A 19797-nucleotide genomic window follows, 5' to 3' on the forward strand; every position below is an offset into this window, starting at 1 on the left:
CCTTGTACTTCTTCATTCGCTTTTACACCAGTACGTCATGACAGAGCCTTATTTTTGGATGTGTGATTCGTATGGGCCCCCAAACAAAAAGAGGCTTCTTGACTATTTGGCCACCTGCCATGCATGATGTCATCCGTATCACAAAGGATAAAATAGTTGCGAAATCCAAACTAATCAGTGTCCCGGAATGGATTTTTTTCTAAATGAGTGGTTTCGCACAAGTTGATTTGGTATCTTCCTTGGTTTTAAGGTCCTGGTTCAGTTCACATGTTTATCGATATGTATTTTATTTTTTTGTGCTATTTATTCATTTATTTTTTGTGTTCTTTTTGTTTTACCCGTCTTTGTTATCGTATGACTGCTTTTTGTGCAGCACTTTACATGCAACAATGGTTGTTTCAAAGCGCTTTATAAATAAAGTTGAGTTAATAAAGTTGAAAAAATGGTAATAAACTCACAACAAATATTCGCCAATTAATCAACTAAATATTTGATAGAATTGATTCCAAAAATATTTAATGACTGCAGTCCTGGAAATATGCACAGTATACCATACAGGGCGTTACTGATATTATAGTTCTTCCCATTCTGTAGCTCATTTACATCACCAACAGATTGGTGGAAACAGCTCAACTGGACTACAGAATCTATTTTAAAGCTCCGAGTATAGATGCTGCAAAGCTACCGTAAAGATGTTTAATCACCGTCACTAAAGCGTATCCTTTAAGACCAAAAACTCCAGCAGCCCATTAACTCGTATCCCGCCTTTTGGAAGAGCTTCATTAAACATAAATGAATGACGTATTGCTGTAGTTTCAGTTGCATGAATTCACCAGCGCTGCAGTCTTGACATATCTCATCGCAGCTTTCAGTGTAATAGACGACACTTAATCTCTTATCCATGATTGTGAATGATGCTTTTTTTTTTTTTTTAATTAATGGGGTCTGGTCGGGGTTTGGGAATTAAATGTTCTGTTGCTGGCTGATCACAGCACAAAATTGGTTATAAAATCCTTACATTAGTGAGCCAGTTGAGGATTTTGGACTATGATTACTTGACTTGACTATTGCACTTGTTTATGGTAAAAAAATGGAGAAGTATATGGACTTTGGTTTCCAATTTGCTTTTCCTTAAAGTTGGAAGCAGAGAGAAGTACAAAATACTCAAAATAGGTAGAGTGAATATCTCCGCTAAAATCTAGAATATGATTGAGAATATGGTAGCCTACTTGTTAGGCCCATTGTACACAAGTATTTTTCATATCCTAAACATTTTTTTTTTACCTGTTACTGACCCCACATATGAAACTAGCTTTTTTGGCTGTGCTGTGTATAGTGGCCACTCATAATGTCAAAACAGAACACCACAAATAGTCTATTCCATTGCCAATCTTTAAAAAAATAAATTAAAAAAAGCCTCAGTAGAAATCTCATGTGATCTAACAATTAACAAAGAACTTTGACTAACGGATCTGCTGTGCTCGTCACCACCCCCTCACTCCACCCCCGTTTCAAAAGGGACCAAAGGCGGGAGTACTGTAGAAAGGCGATATCATCAAAAATAAATACTTGTGTTGGAAAATACTTCTTGCCAAGAAAAAAAAACAAAATCTAATGGCCAGCATGTGGCATGACGGCATCTTAGACAAAATGGCTGCCTTCCAACCAGAATATTGTGGAACAACCATGTCAGAGTCTCCTAGAATACTAATTCGTTCTCTGAGCTTATGTGCTGTGGTATGTGTTGCTGTTTTGGTTAGCAAGGATTATTTACGATACGATACGATACGATACGATACGATACGATACGATACGATATACTTTTATTTTCACCGTGGGGAACTTTTTTCCTGGACTCCGTCCAGCTGCAGTTTACAGTAAAGAGAAAACAACAGAATAGAAAGAGATCAAATTAAAATTAAATAAATAAGAAGCGCAGCAATAAGTAGAAGACTTCCCAGAAGTCTTCACAGGAGTATACATGTTGTAGAGAAGTACATTGCACACACCCATATACACACACACATATACACACTTCTATATATATATATATATATATATATATATATATATATATACACACACACATGAGTATGTACACAACATTGCACCATATATGTATATATCTTATTGCACTGAGTTAATGTCGGTTGTTAAGCAGTTTGATGGATGTCGGCAGGAATGAGTTTTTGTAGCGATTCAGCCTGGTTCTGGGGGCCCTGAATCTCCTGCCGGAAGGCAGTAGCTGGTAGTTATTTAGCTTTAGTAGTTATTCCCCCCTTTTTTTTTTTTTTATGGTAAATAGGAGACATATCTATTGGAGGAAGGGATTTGTTTGTGTTGCTATATCATGGATGATGCACCCAGTGACTAATTGTGTCTATTAGAAGGACGGTCACCATCTCATGAAATATTATGTTTGTAGCTGTTGCCGGTATGGCTAATTGCATGGTGCACGACAGCTTCAATAAAAATGGATTCTTCCCTCTAGCTACATTTTGTATTTCTATTTTTACAAAACAAATTAATGGGTTATTGCTTCGTACATGCCTCCAGTCATTGACAAAACTTTTGAAATTGGTTGCCAAACCACCAAACTATGCGTGTCCAATTCTGTGGATGGTCGGTCACCGCACGATAATGGGAGTAAGTCACTGCACTTATGAATGCCATTTAAATCAATGACGGGTCCCGTGTGAGTCACTACGTCCCGGTAGGGCGGACGTCAGATAAGATGACATCCTCACCGGGGACGCTGAGCCAACTCCTCCCTGGGGATAGCCAGCATTGTTTAACCACCAGCAGGGGCACAAAAGAACTTGTTTCACAATCACAGGCTTAGCAACAAACGGAACATTTGCTTTTGTTTACAGGCATGCAGCCAAGCATTTAGCACAACCACCATGAAGCAGGATAAAAATAGTGTTTGGTGTGCTGATTAGTCATTACCACATTAAAAACAGTGTAAATGCCAAGTACAAGGGGCGGGGGGTCCTACATTTACAACAGAATTCCATTTATAGGGCAGTAACCCCAATTTGTACTCAAGTCGAAACATGTCGTATTCTATCACTAAACTATGCTATGACAGTAGTAACATCACAATTGCAGTATTTGTGTATACATATAAAAACACTCCTAGGCAATGACTATAAAACCAGTAACTATAGCAGTAACTTGACCAAGTATTCTTATGACGTTGCGCAAACTAGTTTGTTTGTTGTTTGAAACCTCGGAATGACGTATGTCAGAAACCGTTGAAATCTGAGGAACCGCTTTCATAAAACTGCATGGCTATTCCATTACATACAATTCTCTGATGACCAATCAACAAAAAGTAGCATATTGTCGCCGTCGTGTGAAAAACACTTATGTCCATTTTTTGTTGTTTTTTTTTAATTTACATTTTTGGGATGTCTACATTCAGTTTCATCTGATAAATGTAAAAATGGAAAGAAATGAGAAAAATGGACATACAGTAAGTGTTTTTCACAGGTCAGCGACAATATTTATGTCTGTGCTAGATCAAGCGAACCATACCCTAACAAAAGTGTGTTGAAAAGTGAGACAACAAAAGTGGTACCACTAGGGGCGCAATTTCGTAGACAGTGAAAATGGGCACATTGTCATTTTCATGCTAGGGCAAGTCTAGATTACCGTGACTGAGACTATGTTGCGCCTTAGCTAGTTATTTTACAGTAGGTTAGATAGCTTCATTGAAGAATTGAAATAGTCTATAGGTTAAAATGGTTGTTTTTCATTCCGGTATCTGCCGTGTAATTGGCTGGTGACTAGCCCAAGGTGTTACCACATCTCGCCCAAAGGCAGTTAATATACGCTATAGCTCATTAGTGACCCTGATGAGATGGAACGGGCCCCCTAACATATACAATATACATATACAACAAAAAGTGCCTACCTTACCATGCAGAAGTGAGCTGTAGTGCTTGGCAGAAAGCCTTTTGCAAGCGTACTCAAACAAATAATGACCCTTAATGTAAAATCAATATTAAGGTAGGCTAGAGAATAGCCCAAATGAAAATAAATACAAATTTAATTGGTCTCCAAAGGCACTACTTTCCCAATCAAATACCCAGAATCATGGTGTGTATTTTTCGCTGGCCAATTGGCTTTTACTCAACTCAAACCCTTGCCTTTAGAACCCAGTGTGTCTCTCATTACTTTCTCTACTTGCAACAATTTATTAACATTTTAGCAGAACCCTTCACCGTCAATAACACGGAATAGACTTGAGAGAATTACCACATAAATGCATGAAGTGTCAGGGAAAGAAAATAGCATATTGCAGCTAGTCCTTCTCTTGTCTTTGTTCAACATTCAAAAATGCACGTACAGGCGGTTGGTTAGCGGCGGCAGAAGACCTCGTGAGAATGGATTTACATATGCAGTATGTATGAATATGCACCGACTGACCTTCACGAGCGACAGATACGCAACCACGGGCCTGGGAAGACCACACTCTCCGGACACTTCATTAGGTACCTCCTGCTTATGAGATTCAAAGAGGTGAAGCAAGGAACTTCAATAGTCGCGGGGTGTAATATTAAATACACATAATAATAAAAAAAGTCACTTGTCGCTTACATTCCCGGTTGAAATTGTTGGATGTAAATCATTTAAAGCTTTTCTAAAAATGACGCTGATGACTCACTGAAGAAGTCACGCAGCCTGGCTGTGTTTTACTGCACCGCTCCCCCGCTAGCCTCGTTTCATTTCCCTCGGATTCTCCCTTCCATTCCAAGACCGTGGGTTGTAGTGCCGGTGAATGGAGGGAGAGGTCCCTTCAGCTCTATCTTAGGGCTGCTTGCGTTGTTTTTTTAGAGGATACGAGGGGGCAGGGGTTTCTTAAGATGACCTCTGAACGGCAACATTTGGAAAACGAACCATTAGCCACTTCTGTTCCCATACAATTTCATTTGGAAGTAACTTTGTGCGTGCAAAATATTTAAAATGGAAGATGACAGTTTTCCCTTGATCTTTTTTTTATGAAAGCAAGTGGATAATTGGATATGCTGATTGAAAGATTACCAGCTAGATGATGTAATTTTCATAGAAAACAGCACGAGTGGTTAGCACACCTGCCTCACAGTCAAGTGGTTCTGCATTTGACTCTCAACTCCAGCTTCCTCCTACTGTACATTCCAAAAACAAATGTTAGGTTCGTTGACGACTAACATCAACAAGGCCGGGCTATTTTTTCCTGGATTAACTATGAGGTTAATGATTTGTGCTTGCACGACCTCTCTGTGGAGCAACTATAAAAATTGAAAGGAAGGGTTGAAAAAAAAATACATTCATGACGTTATAATGTATGCAAAACACACACTTAGTAAACACCTACTGACCTTTTCTCAGAAATGACCTCCATCTGCTTCCTGTAGATAGCCAGGTGACTTTGTGTTTTTAGACAAACCGGCAGCATGGTGCTGTAGTGGTTAGCATTACTTCCTCACACTTCATCGCCAAGCTGGCAAATTAATAAGTATTGAATGTGGCGCAAGCAGCGGAGACATCATGCCATCAAGATTTGCCAAAATTCTAAACGGATTACTTATCCAGTCTACATATTTTCCAAAAAGAGATAAAGATCGGATGGATGAGTGGGTGGATTTACTTTGTTGTGTAATCCCCCCCCCCCCCCCCAAAAAAAACCCCACAAAAAAAAAAAGTCATTCAAGGGTTGAGGAACGATCACAGAACCTTCAGGTCAGTATATCGCTGGTGTCAGGTGGTCTCCTTTTGGTCACACCTGCAATGTTATCCAACAGTAGGTGTGGCATAGCTCAGGTGATAGAGTGGATGTCTTCCATGTTGAAGGATGTGGGATTGTTCCTGAGCCGTTGAGTGATTTAAAAAAATGAAATATGTACCCTACAAGATTTACCCTGTACTTGATTCTTCTACATGTTTGATGTTTTTGCTTTTTACCAAACAGTATATTCCATCTCTTTTTTTGTTCAGCTTCTGCATCAAGATGACGATTTGCCTTCTTGAAAAACAACCGACTATCGAAGCTGCCAGCAAGTGAAACTTTACTTTTCTCCGTGTAGTCAAAACCGATTCACCCATGACGATTGGGTGTAGATGGGAGCAGTGATCCCAGAGGGAAAGTAACTGTAAGGGATTGTCTGGTTTCATTTCAGGAAGGATATTGCAGTGCTTTCAAAGGTCTTCTACTTGGGCTCCTGGGAGCCCTGCCAAACTGTCAAAATTCATACACAATTTGAACTAACCCAACAGTTGGAAAGTTAAAAGGAAAGCAGAGAGCAATGGGAAAAAAAATGGCCTTTGAATGAGCTTTTTGTCGTGTCAGAATTCGAGGATTAATGATAAAATGAAAATCAAAACAAAGATGACATTTGCTGTGCAGCTTGTATTTATTTATTTATTTGTGGGGAAAACCATCAAAATCCTCCTCCTCATTGAAAACGAGCAACACCCAGTATCGCTTTGATATTTGAATGCAACAAGCCAAGCGTGTGTATGTAAAAATGATCATTTAAACACCTGGCAATATTTTTCTTTGGGCTTAAAGAAGAGTGTAGGATGGCAGGCTTAGTTAGCACAATTCATCAGGCTAAGCACTCGTGGTTCTTATCAGGATTAAGGCGTGACAGGCAGGGTGCAACGAGCTGGATTCCAAACCTCTATTCAGCTAACGTTGAGGCGGTGTGAGCAAAATGAAAGCAGCCATAGATGAATTCCTTCACATTGTTAACGTCTTAAGTGCCATTTTTTATCGATAACTGCATACTTATTTAAATGATATCAATAATGGTTTTGTTTTAACCTTTCAAAGGGCAATACACGCAAGGCTGTTTTATTATATAATGAAGAAGTTTGGCCAGCTGTGAGAATATTTACTCGATCAGATGTTGCGGAAATGTGCGTGTCAACAGCCAATCAGAGTTGACCTTTTCTTCCTCTTCTGCTAGTTTGGAAGTTGAAGAAGCAAAAAAAAAGCAATTTTTTTCTACAGGGCTACAAACTCAGATTAATTAAACGATTCTAAAAATTATTCTGACGCAAAGGAGACAAGCGTTGCATTGACACCGTTATGCATTTAATAATAATAATTACTCCAAGGCAATCAAAGAAATGCATTTATAAAGGTTGAAGATCAAATGGATGGATTAGCAATGATGCAGAAATTATGTCACTGCATTGCCAGTAGAAAGTGCTTGCTAAGAATCTCCTCACGGCTCGGAAGTCAGAGGCATTGAGCAGAAGCGCTGACCCACAAAAACTGTTGATTTGTGACACGAGTCAAAGATGTGATGATTTAGGAAGTTCCAAATAGAGAGATGAAATGAGGCCCTACACACAGGACCGGTTTGTAAACGCTGCAACATGCAATATTGTTGTTTGTGTGCACACTCAAGACAACATTGCCAACTACTGGCCTGGCATGCATATTACAGTAAGTGCAAGTCATAGTTTTGTCGTCGTGAAGACGCACTCTCGTGCGTGTTGGTGTGTTTCATAAACACTCAACCTCGCGCAAGTGCTCCCATTTAAAATGGCAGCGCTGTCTACACAGGCTGCTTATCATGACTTCATTCATGCCTCATGCATGCGCATGTGTGAGTGCCTTTCACTGCATTTTTTATCTCACCCTAAGGAGTCTGACAGAGAATTTACTCTAGTCATATACTGCTCATCAATCTCATGGCGGCTACTTTTTGGTATTTTTTTCCCCCAGTGACAGTTATACTGTTTTTGTTTTTTTTAACGACAAAACAAACGCACCATACCTTTCTCCTAGCGCTGCAGGCACAATAAAAAAACATCTCAGCACTTACTGCATATTAGGTTTGGAGTACCTTAGAAATATCTGTGTTTTTTGAAGGAAAGCTTTATTTATTTATTTGTTTTTCAATTGTTCAAAAAAATCCTATCATTGAGGTGCGACTGGCCTTTTTCATTCTCTCACTGCCTCGCGACGAGAGGCTGGCAAACGTAAAATTTATACCATACTGTTTCCTATAAAACAATATTGGCTGCACGTTGTTATTGGGTAATGTTGCTGTTCATCATTCAATATTGTCTTAATTTCTTATACATGTATACTTTAGACATAGTGCAGGTATAGATGTAAACTAAGTTAATGGGTTAACACAGCCTAATGAGTGGCACAGCTATGCCAAGTATTTTATTTGTCTTGAGGGCAGAAAAAACACAAGTTCTACCTAGCAACAAGTGACTGTCCAGTGTGCCACTTGACCAGAACAAGAAATAATAACTTAACAAAAATAATGTAATAAAATATGGTTGAGAGTCGCTATTTGAATTCCACTTGTTTACTTTGACAGGGGTATCCCACAGGTTTAATTGTTCCAAAAATGTCTGAAGCGAGCCAGGCTTAATGACTCAGCAGCAATGTCAGCCAAAATCGGATTTATCGGGAGTTTCTCTGGAGTCATTCAAGGGCTTTCTGTCTTTTCTGAAGGGAGCTGCCGGACGCTTTTTATTTTCTAATGCCTTCAATAGCTGCAGGCTGTTGGCATAATTGTGTTTGTGAAGATATTTGTGTTGAAGCAAAAAACTGTTCCTTAAGTCTCGTATTTATTATGAATACGCTTGCACATTTTTTTTAAAGTTAAATTGTTGAAAATAACTGTATGGATTTGAAATTAACTCTTTGACTGCCAGACGTTTTCAGAAAAGGGATGCCATGGGTGCCAGCCGATTTAAGCATTTTTGACTGATCTTTCAAGGTCCACAGAAAATTATGTGTTTGGACTATGGAAACACACATACTACCAAATGAAAGATTGGACTCTCATCTTTCATCAGAAAAAAAGTTTGTTTCTACCTTATTCCGTTTTTCATTAATCAACAATAGAAAATGGTTAGTTTCACCTCTGTTTTGAAAAAAAACGTATTTTAACGTCTTTGGCACTCCTCCATAGGATTTTACTAAACGTTATTTAACGTTTTTGGCAGTCAAAGAGTTAACAAGCTTTTTTTTTTAATTCTTTTTTTTTTTTAACCAAGCTTTTCAATTTAGACATGAAGCATTTGCTGTAACCGGTTTCCCTTTCCTGTGTTTTAATCTGCATTTCAGAGCACGATAAGCACCGCTTATGCAAAAGTACTGAATACATGAATCTTCACTTCAAAGTCAAATGGTTCCATAATGAGTATGTGCGCGAACTGCCAGCCTTCAAGGGGGTTCCGCCAGAATATTCTCTGTAAGTAAAATGCACTGTCCAGAAAAAAAAAAAAGTCAAATGCACTCTTTCCCTAAACATACACACACACTGAATGGACATACACTCAAAATGCATGACGTGTGAAATGATGCTGTCGTTGTGATATATTGCTGCTAAATAGCCTAATGGAATTCCTGATTAAACCGTGCCAAGATTTTTGCACCCGTTAATTAAGAGACCACTTTAAGGCACCACAGAAAATTAAGCATCCGTTCAATATGCGTTTTCATGCATTTACTGGATGACGGAGAGGAGGAGAAAGTCAAACATACTTCAACACACCTGATTTATCAGCACGGTTGGACAACTGTAGCAGACGCAACATTGTATGCAAGTTAATATGGATGGCGAGGGAAGCATATATTAAATTGCTTGTCATTGTTCAATAAAAAAAAAAAACAGGAAAAGAGTGTGAGACACATGAAAAGATTTCAAAGTCACCCTGGTGGAGTTCTTTGCTTTGTAGCAGAAATATTGACAGGAACTCAACAGAGCTTATGACCTATTTTATTTTATTTTTTCATTCTTCTTCTTCTTCTTCTTCTTTTGATCTATACAATTCCTGGCCCAGTGTTTCACAGTAGGGAATATTAGTCAGTAGATTCTTATATTTTTACAAAAAGCAAAAAGAAAAATCTAAAAAACATCTCAACATCTACATAATTGTGAGGGGGTATATGATGTATAGTTTGAGATTAAGATACATTAAAAGTCTTCAAAACTTTTCTTTAAATGCCACAATAAACTTCAGTTCTATTTTTTTAATCTATGCTGAAGACAACTACCGCAACACATGGCAGTATAGGTCTGATTAATATTAATCAAAGACACCGAGTGATAAGGGGATTCGTTGGAACAAAAACGCACCAGGCAGCTATTTGAATTATGCCATCATTTAAGAGTGCAAAAATGTGCCAAACTTTTTAACCCAAAAATGAACCCAAGCATAATCACTAATGTGGTATTTTCTCTTTCAGGTGGTTTGAGCCGTTTGTCATTCAGTGGCTTGATGAGAATGAGGATGTGGCCATGGATTTTCTCAATGGCGCTCTGGAGAGGGACAAGAAAGACGGCGTGAGTTTTAAAAAAAAAAAAAAAAAGCCTCCTTGTAGTTCTCAATGTTTTCCTTGTTTTATTTAAATGGGCCAAGGACAGCCCGCTAGGAAGAATTGCGCTTCTCCAGGAGGGGAGAGTATCTCAGATAATAAGGAATCTCACGCAGACAGGAAGGCACTCTTTGTCTTGGGTCGTGCACAAGACAAGAATATGAATGGAACTGTATCAAACAAAAACAAAGAGTGATTTAAAGGCGAAATAAAATGGAGCTGGCGGTATATAAAAGGATGAGAAGAATGAAGAAATTGGTTTGTACAGATCGGTCTATACCTGTATTGTATTTTTAACCTTTTGTTATCTTTCAAAGCTCACAACATTTGAGTTTACTACCACTCTGTGTTTCCATTGTTTTGATCACTTTAAATATCAAATTTTTATTTGTTGAAAGTCATTTTAAGTAACGATACAACTCTATTTCCTCAAGTGTGGCCTATTTTGTACATTTTTAAGGCTTTCTTTCTATTATTAACAGTGGACTTGAAACCTGCTTTTTGAGAAATAAGTTATTGGATCTATCCAGAGTTTGGACATTATACTCGTATAATACAATACTACATTTTTATTTTTGCCTCCACAGTTCCAGCAGACGTCCGACCACGCCCTCTTCTCCTGTTCGGTGGTGGACGTGTTCACGCAGCTGAACCAGAGTTTTGAGATCATCAAGAAGCTCGAGTGTCCGAACCCTCAAGCTCTGGCTCACTTCATGTGCCGCTTTGCGAAGGTCAGGTGTTTGTGAGACAACACAATATTAGTGCATTTCTTAGTTTTTTTTAAACATTTCTCAGAAAGTAAAGTCTTCCAGGGTCAAACCGTGCCATCAAAAAATCTATATTGACTGACTATAGGACAAACTTTGTTTCAATATTGTGTTTATTGTAACGTTCCTAACAGTCATAGAAGTTTAAAAAATAGTTAAACACTGTTAATATTAAAATGTAAAAAAAAAAAAAAAAAAAAAAAAGGCATTTTGTTTCTTACGGTATGTTCTATTTTTGGGAGATGCTGAATTTTGTACTACCATTAAAGATGTTTACTACTCAAACTGAAACAAACTAATGTGATGGATATTCATCCCAAAATCCAATTGACTTGCGTTAAGAACAGTCAACTTTACAACAAAGTAGAAAAAAAAGGCTTATTATTATTATTAGTGCAGCATGTCGAGCTATTTTCTCTGTTTAGTTTTTTTTTTGCAAATAATAACGGACTGTATTGATTCTTCATGCTATTAGGCCACGCTGCTTGTATTTTTCCCCAATACATTCCTGTGATTAATTAACAGCAAAGGCAAACAACTCTGATTGTAACGCTGACTCTCTCCCTCCCATCATACAGACTATCAATAAGGTTCTTCTGCAGTATGCCGCAATCATTTCCAAGGACTTCCCTTTGTATTTGAACAAGGAGAACGTGGTAAGTGCATTCGATTGTATGCAAATACGTGACAGAGTTGTTTTGTTTTTCTAAAGATAAATATATAAGTCAATCCAGTAACAGCAAATGGAAGTGCTCTCGCTTAAGTCTAGCACTGCGTGCCGTAATGCACTTTAAAGCGTGATTATTCATCTCCCGGCCCAAAGTTGTTGTATTTTCTGGCCTCTGTGTCGGGTGTTCGGGAGGTCCTGCTCCACAAATGGATGACAACGAAAAAATATATACATTTAGAAGGCATCATCTGAGTGATGCAGTGGCAGTCATCCATCAAATAGAAAGCAATCACTATAATGATGTTTGTTTTCTGTGCATTGTGACGCAGAGCTGATAAATGCAGAGATGCAATTAGATGACTCAAAGATATACTTAGAAGTATTGTAGCAACGTGTTGATAAATGTCATAAGCATAAAAAGAAAGCCTGCACAAACACCCCCTCCACATATAGAATCAGTCAAGCTGTCGTGAGCACATTGTGCAGGATACTCGATGAAAATTTACAGACGTTATTTATAGAGTAGCCACTTACTCTATGTACTTTTTCAACTTGATGCTATAAGATTAATGAACACGAACCGTACACAAATTATGCTACAACGCAGTCGTCTGTGTGGGTGCGTGAACGAAGACTTTGGTAGAGCCACACACTTGGAAAAGAAAACGAGACTTATGCCCGATAACAGGGGGGGTCACTTGAGTTTTTTGAGTTCTGTACATATGGCAGCTTGTTTAACCGGAATTTGTAAATTGCACAATTGGAACGCGGCGTACTCCATCGCTAACCATCAATCATCTGTGTGAAATACACGCCTAATGGTATAAACGCAGTATCAATACATGAAATAAAAAACAATGAGTGTTGCGCTAATTGCTGTGCGACGACATATTCTTATGCCGCTGTGCAAGATGTTCAACTTGTTCTACCTCCTGCCAACCTGATCACCACTGGGCCAAGAGAAGAAGAAGAAAAACGGTAGAGGAGAGTGAGATAGTCAAAAGGTGTTACAACTCTTGGGTCCCTTGTACATTTAACTGTTCCTCAACACTTCCCACTGATACAAAAAATGTTGGTCCTTACCTGGACCCAGTGATGTCATTTTCAGTCGTCAACTAGTGGCACTGCACGCTGCAAAAACTGAAATCTTAAGTAAAATATAATTTCTTAAATTTAACCTAAATTTTGCTTTGAAAAGTTATTTTTACTTAAAATGAAATTGTGCTTATTTTAAGCTACTTATTACATCATTATCTTATTTGATCAAGCAGTCTTGGCATTGAGTGTTAACAGCTCAGTACTGAGAGGCTTGAAACAAGCATTTTCCACAATTTAAGATGACAACTAACCAGCATCAAAGGCCTTGAACTGGGGTTTCATAAGTAGAATTTTACTATTTTTAAGATTTTGTATAATCTAGTAATAAGTTAAATGGAAAAAAAATACAAGTATGAAAACAATCAGACAGTATAGTGGTTTGTTTCGTTATATTTACTTAGCAAATTTTTGCTTGTTCCAGTACCAGATCAGTGGTCTAGTGGTAGAGTGCCTACCCACAGAATTAGAGGTTGTGGGTTCAATCCTTACCCTGCTTGACACTCAGGCAAAGTTATCCAAGCGTAAAAAAATACTTGTATTTTAAGAAAATAGTTCAGCTTGAAAAAAGTCAACATTACTTGTTTTCAGTCTAAAAATAAAAAATTCAAGACTGCTGTGGTTAATATATTAATATGTTAATATATTTCTTATTTTTCCAACTCTTACAGGTACATTTAAGTAACATTTTCTTGTTCTGTTGACAAATAATTTTGCTTATTTGAAGTAATAATTTTCTTATTTTACTTTATTTTTTCTTACATTGTCCTTTTTTGTAGTGTGCAAGGACCCCCATAAGGTGGATAAAAATGGGTAGATTTGTCTGCCTAATTTATATTCCACAAATGCAATATTAATCACAATACCGTGTTTAGACTAGTGAAGTGCATAAAACAAATTGTAAGACATTTTTCTATTCAAATTTAACTCAAAGGGTTAAATCAATTTCATAGCTGTCTGCAAATAAGTCAGGAGACATTTCACATGTTTTATCTGTCACTATAATATTAGGATCCTGCGTGAGTGGACTGTTCCAACATTTTTCATCCTCCCACAAGCTAAAGAGCACATTCTGTTTCTGAGAAATCTCCTTTCCCTTTATCCACTATCTAATCACCGGATGCAAATATGCTCTTAGATCTAAAGAAAAAGAAATCCAAAAGAAAATGGAGTCATTACTGTATGTGCAGTATGTTCTCTCGATTCTGCTTTTAGGGCTTTGAAAAGCACCAATCATGCTCCTGTGTGGTTAGCACAATCTCAGCCCTATCCATTCCCACGACCCTCCCTTTCATAAGCACTGGGTCTGAATCTCCGACTATTTGGGGCAGATAATGTACATCGTGTTCGCCTGACTAAAAACTAAGAAGAGCTACTGGCAGGCTAGCATAAAAGGTGTTGTGATTAATGTTCATCATCTGTTAAATTTGTCAAGGAGCGGCAAAATCGATAACGTCCGGTGTATTCAGCGCAGGCATTCCTCTCCCTGTAGTATTATGTTCCTCCGCTGACTGACAATGTTGTGTAGACGCCTTGCATCTCTTGTATAGATGATGTGTCAAGAAATGAAAATTGATGGATGTTTGTGATCCCCAACATTTTCTTTTTCTTTTTTTGCTTCTTTTTGTTGACATTTTTGCAAAGTATTTCCCATTTTACGAGCGAGTCAAACCTCGCATGCCGCTTCTGCGCAGTGGGCGATGTCATTTATATTGGCAAGACGTGAACATTAAATATGTATTGTGTGCTGACGCTCATTTGTTTTTCGACTCCTTTTGACAGCCCTGCATTCTTCTCAACAACATTCAGCAACTCAGAGTCCAGTTGGAGAAGATGTTCGAGTCAATGGGAGGCAAACAGGTCTGTCTCAATTGTTCCCCCCCCCCCCCTTATAATAAAATATAAGGACAAAAGGTTGTCATTTCCCAGATGTTTTGTAGGGATTTTGCGTCTTTGAAATGGGCAATTGAACAGGCTTGCTGTCTGTTAGCAATGCAAGGCTTAAACTCCACATCCTCACACCGGCATTCAGCCCGAGAAATAAGCGCTAGGTCATGATTATGTAAATGATAATTTCGGGTGACATTTATTGGAAGTGAAAAGGCAATGACCCTGACAGTGTTGTGCTGTAATCCTTCCCTCAGTTTCCCGTGTAACGGTGTTGTCGACTAATCTGCCTTGTCAGACTCTTATCTGTACTTGCAATTTCAAACCTTCAACCTGCCCCCTGCTTATCCAACTTGTGACTACAGTAACCATGCTAAAGATCTTGGTTGTGTGCCATTGTGGTTAATGTACAGCTTTTTCAACGTAATACACTGAAATCTGGGTTGCGGGTACTTTTCGTCAGAGCTCTGTGGTGTCAGATGTGGGATGATTAGCATATTGGGAAAAACATTGGCACAAAGTAAACTTGACTATTCAGAGTGGGACCAAATAGACTCCGTTTTAGAGTAGGCTAATATTTACACTTAGAAGGGAGTAAAATAAAGAATTGGAAAAAATAAAAAATAAAAGTCACTCAAGGGTTGAGGAACGAGCTCACGACCGCAGTCGCTTCCTGGTCTTCTTTTAAATAACGGGTGGATCACATCTCTATGGTGTATACCGCCACCTACAGCGATGGAGTCCCATCTCAATATTTTCAAAACAAGAACAGATGGAAACGGGCATTAGTCGCATGTCCGTTTTGTGCATTTTCAGTAAATTTGCTTAAAAAATCGAAACAATTGGATGGAAACCTGACTAATGTCTCCTTGCTCCGCCAATCAAAAAATTTTCCTTCAGTTTGCTGATATGATAGGGTTCAAATCCAGGTTTACGAATATTGTCAGAAGCAGGTTTGAATGACCCTTGTGATAGATCACAGATATTGGTTAGACGTGCGAAAGTTGGAGCGAGTGTGTTAGCACACACAGCATGCAGGTTTTTCAACGCAATCGACTCAAACACCTTTTTCATGCGCATAAATAGAAAAACCCTTTAAAGGTGTGTGAAACACAGTCGTCTCACTGCCCACCCTGGGGATGCAGCCCTTGTGGTTTCTTCTGACTTAAGTGCATGTTTCTTTATAAATCTCTAACACCTTGTCTCGCCTTGCGTTTTTTGTCTCCTATGGTAATGCCCCCACACCCGTCCCTGATACCCCACCTCCCTTTTTTCCCAATTTTCTTTATGTGCTCTCTCTCCAGGAGGAGGGTGTTGTGTCCTTCTGTAAGGTGTGTGTAATAGGACCCGCCAACAGCCCTTTCCCGCCATTTACGAATGATCTGAAAAAGCACGAATGCCCCCTCCTTCTCCTTCCCACCACTCCTCATGCGCTTTTTTCACTCCACCACACCCCTCTACTATGAATCCCTTCCAGCAGCATGTGCCACGGAGCATACGGAATCTGAATGGCCCATCACCCCTCAGGACAGGCTGCTCGAGCTCACCATCACCGGCATTGTAGGGATAGTGGCTCAAAAAACATGCATTGCCATCTCTTTATTTTTAGCTTGCTTCCTGCCCTCCCTCGCTGCCAGTCTTTTTTTTTTTAAATCTTTTTTTTTTACCTAGATTTAGAAACGTGTCATAGCTTGTTGACCACCTCCTCCCCCGCACACGACCCTTTTGAGTTTAACCGGTTGTGGTTTGGATCAGGTTATCCAGGCTGCAGCCACAATGTTCATGGTACGATTTCAAGAGCATGACAAACATCCACATAACAACTTCACGTGCCTAGCAATGGTGTGGCCAGCAGATCGTGACCTGGTTCACTCCAGGGCATTTACTGCCGGTGTATTAATGACTCCAGATGTTTTGTTTTCTGGTTTTGCTGATTATATCTCAGGGAATGTTTTTTTTTTTGTTGCAAATTTGGCATATTGTTGTCAGTTCTCCTTTAGGTTTTCCCCTGCAAAGACGAAAATTCATTACAGAATTGTTCTCGGTTCGCAATTGACTTCCAAAGTGCCAATATACTTATCAAGAGCATTACTGCAGTGGCAATAAACATCCCAACACCTGCATTTATAGACGCTCGACTGACATGCACAGATTGCTTTCAGTCTTGATTGTTCCCAATTTGGTAGGTTATGTCTCGTTTTAGACGGTGGTTTATCAAGCCATTATTTACTTGTTAACTGCATTCAGAATGGCTCCTCACGAGCAAGTGTTGAAACAGGCAAATTAAAGCAAAGCTTGGCTTCTGTTGATAGGCTCCAAGCCAGAGAAGAGTTTATTCACTCTGGAGGTGACCGCAAACAGATAGACCCGCAATTTTTCTGCTGGGCAATTTTTTTTCTTTTTTTTTTTTTTAACTGATTTTGACTCTCTCTTTTTTTTTCTGATTGTGACTATTTTTTCTTTCTTTTTTTTAATGGAAGCCCATTCCCGCCAGTTAAAAAAAAGTTTGCCCCCCACTTCCCCTATTTCTATTTATTTATTTATTTTTTACTGATTTTGACTTTCATAATGTTTCTCTTTTCATCAAAACTTTACCTGAAACCTGACATTTCACAAGACAGACTTACTTTTCGTCCTTCGAAAAAAGAACTGTGAAAAGAACAAGCTACAGAGTCATGACGTGCAGATGACATGGCTACAGGTGTGACTACCTCTCAAAAAACGAGATTACGGGCAAGATTGTAACCTTCGACCGGAATGTCAATTATCATTTGAAGTCCGAATTGAATTTTCAGCTCACAGGGTATGACAGTGGCCTTGGGTATCAAACACTGAACTTGTATTTTCCTCACTCATATTGCCATTAAAGTGAGGGCTCTCAGAAAAAGGAAGAAAAAAAAACAAATCCAGAGACTGCCGGACAACAGATTAGAGGTCAGGCAAAAACGTTCTCCAGGCCATTTGAGACTGATGCTTCCTCTCTGTTATCACTTAAACAGAGCATTCTCTTTGCTGTAAAAGAAAAAAGTCCAACATTCAGGCAGTTTTCTCTGCGACATGTGTTGTGCTGAACTGAGTGGAGTATGAACACATCCATAAGTGAGCACACAAACACATAAATCAATTGTGCTCATGTGCAGACAGAGGCATGCATGCAGAGGAAACCAATCAAATAATTTCTAAGTGAAACTCATGCGTACAGCACAATAACTACACGTATACTCACTTCCACAGTTAATCTATTACTGTTACAATAAACGGCACCAATATTTGGTTTACCAAATGTTTTGCACTATAGCCTATAATGTTGTGAGTATACCGTATTGCATAATGACATAGTCATAGTCATTTTAGATTTCCTTGGATACTATTGTGGCCATTGCCTCAATAGACGCCGTCACTCATTCCTTAACTCATTTGCTCCCAAAAACGTATAAATATGTTCTATTTTAAATGTTTTAAGTATCCCAAAGACATATTTATACTTTCTTTTTTTATGCTAGAGCATACAGAAAGCTTTGATGCAGCCTCTGAACTGCAGAGAACGGGTGAAGCAATGGTAGTAAATACAAAAACGGCCAGCAGGTGGCAGCAGATTATAAGAGATCAACCAGGGCCATGTTGCAAACAAGCTGATTTACCCACAGTTCTAAACAGATTTATGAATAATGATGAAACTTAGCTTTAATTCTAATGCTAATTGCTGCTAAACGGAGACAGGTAGAAATATACTTTTTTCTCCTGATGGAAGAAGAGACTCTAATCTTTCTTTTGGTAGGTTCCGTGTTTTATAGCAATAGAACACAATATACTGTGGGCCTTGCAAAATCAGTCAAAATCCAGTACAACAGCCGGGAGCGAAGGGTGTTGCTTCAGTGAATATGGCTGGGAGTTAATAGGTTAATAAAAGATGGAAAAATAAAAAATACTAAAACATATTTAATTGTGATGACTTAAATACCTAGTGAAAAAGATCATATGACAAGTGTATAAAATTAGATTCTCTAGAGAGAACCCCATGGAAGTAGCTTTCCAAGTTCAGCTCAAGGCCGAGGACCAACATCTGCTACTCATGACCGTTGGCCACCCAGGCAGTAGTGAAGCAAATATTTGACTGGGAGGCTGCGGGCATCAAATCAGAAATTGAGAACGATAACATCTGACAGGATAAATATGTTATTTCCCGTGATAAATTACTGCTCACGTAGTAACATCTAACGTATTAATAACTATTACCAATATTACTGCTGCTCGTTGCCAAACATTAGGGTATACCCGACTAATCAAATGTTCAAATCAGATTCACTCCTGTGGCCTGCTTCTCCATTTTATATTTCTGATTTGAATCTTACATTGAAATATCAAAAATCGGGATTTGTATTTATTTATTAAAAAAACAAACCAATCCGTTACTTTTTCTTTGATTGCCAAATGAAAATGAAAAGAATGAATGATATACGGACTAATGCAAGCTAGTCCATACAGGATTACGCCGAGCCTTTTCCCTTGATACCTTGATACTCCATCAGCTGTGACTACTGTATGTTACGCACTAGTGCACGCGGCGTTGCCCATGTGGGCGCCTTCTAGCTGGCTGCTTCTACTTCGCCAACGCCATGTCCTATAGCCGCGCTCGGCTCGGAGCCATCCATTTGTATTCAGAGCGATGCTCGGCACAGATGGCCCGCAGAACGAGCGGGAGGCAAACAGGTTACCAACCCCCTCCCCCCCTCCTCCCCTCCTCCCCTCCTCATTCCAGCCCAGGCATCCTGCAAAGTTGTTAGGCGGTGTGGCAGCTCGTTGGAGTGCAACCATGCAGTAACTGTCCATCTTCTTCCTCTACCACGACAGCTGGATGCAGAGGCTAGTGATCTGCTCAAGGAGCTGCAGAACAGACTTAACACCGTGTTGGACGAGCTCAGCGGTGTTTTGGGCTCCAGGTGAGTATTAGCGCAACCCATGTGCAAACTTCTCAATCAGACTAATTACACCGCTAATCTGCTTTGCATCTCACAGCCGTACTCTCCATTTTGTAA

General features: G+C 39.1%; 1 protein-coding gene across 4 annotated transcripts in view; it reads left to right on the plus strand.

Moving 5' to 3' along the window:
• Positions 1 to 19797, plus strand: part of unc13c (unc-13 homolog C (C. elegans)) — a 139039-nt gene that overhangs the window by 96915 nt on the left and 22327 nt on the right. For 2 of the 4 annotated variants that reach the window (XM_077563377.1, XM_077563378.1), the window contains exons 19-25: positions 9089 to 9215; positions 10214 to 10310; positions 10930 to 11073; positions 11688 to 11765; positions 14657 to 14734; positions 16066 to 16092; positions 19613 to 19701. In XM_077563377.1, coding sequence (XP_077419503.1) covers positions 9089 to 9215; positions 10214 to 10310; positions 10930 to 11073; positions 11688 to 11765; positions 14657 to 14734; positions 16066 to 16092; positions 19613 to 19701 — 640 coding nt within the window. The remainder of the gene's footprint in view (positions 1 to 9088; positions 9216 to 10213; positions 10311 to 10929; positions 11074 to 11687; positions 11766 to 14656; positions 14735 to 16065; positions 16093 to 19612; positions 19702 to 19797) is intronic. The other 2 variants (XM_077563379.1, XM_077563380.1) reach the window with 1 other exon arrangement.

Source organism: Vanacampus margaritifer, chromosome 4, assembly GCF_051991255.1.
Source record: "Vanacampus margaritifer isolate UIUO_Vmar chromosome 4, RoL_Vmar_1.0, whole genome shotgun sequence".
Taxonomy (NCBI): domain Eukaryota; kingdom Metazoa; phylum Chordata; class Actinopteri; order Syngnathiformes; family Syngnathidae; genus Vanacampus; species Vanacampus margaritifer.